At 37.6% G+C, this 5,856-nt stretch overlaps 1 protein-coding gene across 1 annotated transcript; it reads left to right on the forward strand.

Moving 5' to 3' along the window:
- The first annotated feature begins 5,118 nt into the window (after positions 1–5,118).
- LOC103952699 lies at positions 5,119–5,601 on the forward strand. Its single transcript, XM_009364356.1, has one exon. It carries the CDS (start codon positions 5,119–5,121, stop codon positions 5,599–5,601), a length of 483 nt encoding a protein of 160 aa, XP_009362631.1.
- Positions 5,602–5,856: the final 255 nt, after the last annotated feature.

Below are 5,856 nucleotides of genomic sequence, written 5' to 3' on the forward strand. Positions count from 1 at the left end.
TCAACTGAAGGGCGCTATATGGTTGGGTCGCAACAGGTCTCAAGTGAACCAATATGGCTAAGTGCAATATTGCATGGCCCTAAGCAGCGATCAAGAACTTGGTATGTATGACTAATGATCGAGCAATCATTTGAAAATGCTTAATGAATGCCTCTACCAGGCCGTTCTGGGTGTGAACATGGGGTACATGATGTTCAACATCAACCCCAACCGATATGTAATAGTCATCAAAAGTTTTAGATGTGAATTCTCCAACATTATCCAATTGAATAGATTTGATTGAATAATCAGGGAGGTGAGCCTTAAGCTTGATAAGTTGGGCCAACAATTTTGAAAATGCAATGTTCCTTGTGGACAACAAGCACATGTGTGACCAACGTTCCTTGGAGAATGCAACATTCCTTGTCGCCTATATTTAACTGACAGGGGAATGGGATCGGCGGCATAGAGAGAATATAGAGAGAGATGTATTTGTAGGGTTGTGTAGAGAAATGTGTGTTATTCCTCCTACACAATGACTTTATAGAGGGATATGAAATCCTTCTTCTCCAAGGAATACAAGTCCATATAGGAAAGAATAACTAGAATAAAATCTAATCTAGAATTTACACAATCTCACTTAAACTAGAAATTTACAACAAAGGCGTAGTTGTTGATGTTTGGATTATTATTTAAGTGTTGACTAACTTGCTTATTTCCCTATTAGTGAAATGTTATATTGTTTGCAAATGCAATCTAAAAAAATTAGTCTACCTAGCACTACTGAATGAATTAATTAACATAACAATATATTCATGCCATAAATCAAACGTCCAAAATTCAACATCGATATTAAAAGAAATAACATCAAGTAATAGAGAAATTTTTCAAAGTGTTTTGTATTTAAATATTTACTCTATGTGTTATAAAATCAGTGTAGGGATACAATAAATATATCATTTCCTCCACTTGTGGTATGACATGTGGAGTACCGGGTTTAGGGGTTAAGTGAGACATATGCTATAGACACTTAGGGGGTTAAGTGAGATATTTAAAATTTCATAAAGCAAAGTGAGACAAAGATTGAGTTTCAGAAGGTATAAGTGTAAAATGAGTGCATGTTTTCTCACCACCCTCAAGTGGTGGTATTGCTTACCACAATACTTAATCATCGTTGAATAAATTTAAATTTTGAAGTTTGTGCTTATTCATTGTACAAATCTCAAATTTAAATTTTGTTGTTTAAATTTTGAGATTTGTGATTAGAAAATGGGGTGGCATGCCGTTCAAAATTTGTAGTGTTTGTACAGACTGATAAATCAATTAATAAAAATTGAGATACCAAATTGTTTATTTTATAGATTGTGCAAGTATAATCATAAGGGTTTTTATTTATGAATACCCAATGGAATTTTAACATTGGTAACGCAGTTTGTTGCGGGTATGTCGTTGTAGGCATAGAAAACTCAACGAACCTTATTCCCCAGGTATGCTTCAAGTTATTATTATTTTTTCGTAATGTTCTGTTTTTAATTTTATTTAAGGTATCTATTAATCAAATCAAGTACTATTTCGTGTATGGCTTCAATTTGAGAAAGTCCACGATCCCTCCAATTTGTTCAGTCCTGCCGCCCTGCCGTCACTTACTCTCTTGAAAAAATGTTAATATGTGTGAATAGCATCACCCTATATTTATATATTTCTTACATGATTTGTGTGTGAATTTGTTGATTCTAAAAATTAAAAAACTTACATGGACGTGCAGGTCAAGTAACAATTAAGCTACCTATATCCTTCTTGTGAATACAGGTGTGCCAACTCACGATCGAATTATGTTGGGCGAGTAGAATAGATGGGGTGGTGGTGATGTTGAATGAGCTGCTAACTTTTGTACTTAAACGACTACAGTCGAGGAAGGAACACCTCTTAGCTTAGGGTTCTACAACCTGAAGACAATGTTGCTTAATTCACTGCAAAGTTCAGGATCTTGTGCACAGGTTTTGGGCCGCTTCAGCTATATTCGTAAGTGTATAAGTACACGAATCTGTATCAGGTAGCAGCGAAAAAGGTACTCAAAGGAGATGAGTGTCTTTATAATGAACATAGTTCGACCTATAGACATCAAAATTTTAGTGAAACAAATGTTCACCAATTATGACTTGCTAAGGCTTATGTGGCGCGCATAGTGGGTCTTTCAAATTGTACACACGGCATAGTATGTGGTTCATCAAAGTTGGACGAGTCACTGACGAGTCATTGAGAACGACACGTCTCGATATCTGGTAGAAGCAAAATAATCACCAAATTAAATTGTGGTTGAAAACATAATTAAGGAGTTTTTTTCTTTGATTACTTTGAGTAAAATCAAATATATTAAAGATAATTTGCTTGATTAATTATTTTTTTTAAAACAATATTATCTTCACTAAGAAGGATGGGATGGACTTAAGGGCTAGTAATAATGTGGTTCAAAAGCAGATTCATGCCAAGTGTTCTCGACACCAAATGCTCTCTGCTTGCACAAGCCTAAAAGGCGACGTCAAACATTTGCTACATGCACGAGCTGAAATTACACAAGGCACCAAGTGCTCCTTGCCTGCATAAGCTGAAACTACAGACGACATCAAACGCTTCTGGCTCGCACGAGCCTAATGGCGACTTCAAACGATCCTTGACTGCACAAGCTGAAACTACACCCGACATCAAAAATCTCAATCCACCTTATTATGTTAGTTGTCCCGGTTTATAATTGAGTTTTTTTTTTTTTTTTTTGTTCAACTTCCACACCCTTTCAAGTTTACCCCAAAATTTTTTTTAACACCTTAAGTTCTAATTTTACCCTAATTACTAACACAACACCCTCCACAAAAACTAAAAAGGATAAAGATAGGAAAAAAACCCACCTTACAAACCCAACCCCACCCCCATCGACCACCATTCTCTCTTGGTCCCTCCCGCACCAACTTGACAAACAGCTTCTCTAGGCTTTTTCCTTGGGCATGTATCAGGGCAAAAGCTACCAAGGAACAATAACAATAAAGATCATATGCGGTATCAGGGCACTGGATAATTAAGTTGAGATTATACCTTTCCTACTAGGTTTACACCATTTATAGTGAGGGGCCTAAGTAGAATCAATCCCAGCCAAGCCAAACCAATACCTGTATCCAGTCCAAGTCAAATCAATTCTACGTATCAAACGATGCCTTGTATAATTAAATGTGATGATACAATAATTTTTCCAGCATCGCTATCGATATATGTTGCGCTACAACTATATCCATTATAAACCCCTTCCAATGAAAAAGTACCCCAAGAATATAAAGACGGGCCTACTAGACTGACTCGCATTTCTTATTTTCCCACCTATCTTGTTTTTCTACTCACTGATAAAATTTAAAAAGTGAAAACACTATTTTTCTACCGACTATTTTTCCCAAAATGACCTCCACATTTTTTAATTCTTTTTACTTTCCCTTCTTATATAAAAATAAAATATATAAATAAGTAAAAACAATTAACAAATTATTTGTTCTTGGGGACCAACATCCCCCCAAACGGTAGAAACCTAGCCTCAAAACCGTCCCCCAAAATGCACCACCACGAGAAAGAGAGTAGACGTTGGCGGACATGGCGATTGGCAACCCATAGCGAGCTGACATCGACACCGCTGTGGGGGAGGACCGAGAACGTGCGGTGGGTATGGACTTGGTGGGGTTTACATGGGGGAGGGCATTCTGATTGTTCTTTACAAGCCTTCGAACCCAAAGTCATGAGGAATTGAGGATCAATACTATATAGCACTTTACGACCAAGGCTGGGTTGCGATTCTAAATGTTCTATTTTTTGTTGGTCAACCATAACAAATATTACGTGGTGAAACTTGATTGGATGATTTTTTTATATTTTTTTATTTTAAACAAAGGATAGAATCTAGCTGAGGGGGTGGGGTGGGAGTGGGTTTTATTTTAAACAAAGGATAGAATCTATAGGGGGTGGGGTGGGAGTGGGAAAGGGGGCTAAGTCTCACAATTGGGCTAGCAATAATAATGTGTCGAGAATCGAACTTAAGAATTTTCAGGAATATCATTAAACTGTAGTACTAATGGTCAGGTCTTTAGAAGTCATTATGCATAAGGATAAATTTGTAAATCACATTTTCATCTTAAAGTGGTTGAGATTTAAGACTTTTTTTTAAACAAAGGATAGAATCTAGCTGAGGGGGTGGGGTGGGAGTGGGGAAGGAGGCTAAGCCTCACACTGGGTCAGCAATAATAACGCGTCGAGAATCGAACTTAAGGATTTTCAGGAATTTTACTAAACCGTAGTACTAATAGTCAAGACTTAAGAAGTCATTCTGCATAAGGATAAATTTGTAAATCACATTTTCATCTTAAAGTGGTTGGGATTTAAGACTTTTTTTTTTTTAACAAAGGATAGAATCTAGCTGAGGGGGTGGGGTGGGAGTAGGGAAGGGGGCTAAGCCTCACACTGGGCTAGCAATAATAACGTGTCGAGAATCGAACTTAAGGATTTTCAAGAATATCACTAAAACGTAGTACTAATGGTCAGGTCTTTAGAAGTCATTTTGCATAATAGAACTTAAGGATTTTTAGGAATATCACTAAAACGTAGTACTAATGGTCAGGTCTTTAGAAGTCATTCTGCATAAGGATAAATTTGTAAATCACATTTTCATCTTAAAGTGGTTGGGATTTAAGACTTTTTTTTTAAACAAAGGATAGAATCTAGCTGAGGGGGTGGGGTGGGAGTGGGAGTGGGGAATGGAGCTAAGCCTCACACTGGACCAGCAATAATAACATGTCGAGAATCGAACTTAAGGATTTTCAGGAATATCACTAAATCGTAGTACTAATGGTCAAGTCTTTATAAGTCATTCTGCATAAGGATAAATTTGTAAATCACATTTTCATCTTAAAGTGGTTGGGATTTAAGACACTGCTGTACCAATAACAGCTAATATGTAATCTATTCAATTCTATATATATTATTGCTCACTTTCCCACTTTTCCTTGATATTTTCGTACGCACTTGTTTCTTGCGTAGGGGAGAGATCACAAAAGCCAAAACTATTCGGTATACAAATTTCCAAGACTAGCTACAGTTCCATGCTCGATCATGGCAAACATGAAGAAACCTAGCAAGGAAAGCAGACTAACAAAGTTCATGAAGACCCCCCTAAGGGTTTTAATCAAGGCCAGGGATTTCTACATCATGAGCATGACCGAGTGCTCCGGTCAATTCGATTACGGCACGGCCATGGGATGCCCCGGTGCCCAGGTCCCAAGTTCTTTGCCTAGAAGCTTCAGCACAAGCTCTACCAATTCAAGCACTGCCGATAACGAAGATAACAGAGAGCTTACGAGGGCCGCTTGTGCTAGGAGCTTAAGGAATAAAATTGAACTCGATCTTGCTCGAAAAGCGCAGCTTCCTAGGCAGCCTCCGGTGGCTGGAGTGCCCAACGCCATGCCTCGCAGTCGAAGTGTTGGAATCGGAAGGATTGACGAAGACAAGGCGTGTGAATTTGAAGAAGAAGTCCAGGTCAAGAGAGATGTGTATCCGAGAAGTAGGAGCTATGCTGTTTCTAGGAGAACAAATTAGAAGGGGTGGCTTCTATAATTATCTTGCATTATTAAGTTATATCAAAGTCAAATGTATCATATTGATCTTAATATCCTTTTTAATTTCAAGTGTTTTAGCTAGTTGATTGTCGAATGGGGGTTGTTATATAAGATTTTAGTTATGCAGATTTGAACCAGTATTTCTATGTAAAACACTGTGTGAAATGAGAGATGTATATTATTGGGTACGTAATGTGTTCATCTTTCATATCCCGGCCCGGGACAGATCACTTCC

The sequence above is a fragment of a genome, unplaced genomic scaffold, assembly GCF_019419815.1.
Source record: "Pyrus x bretschneideri cultivar Hongxiangsu unplaced genomic scaffold, Pyrus_bretschneideri_v1 Contig8, whole genome shotgun sequence".
In the NCBI taxonomy this organism is placed as follows: domain Eukaryota; kingdom Viridiplantae; phylum Streptophyta; class Magnoliopsida; order Rosales; family Rosaceae; genus Pyrus; species Pyrus x bretschneideri.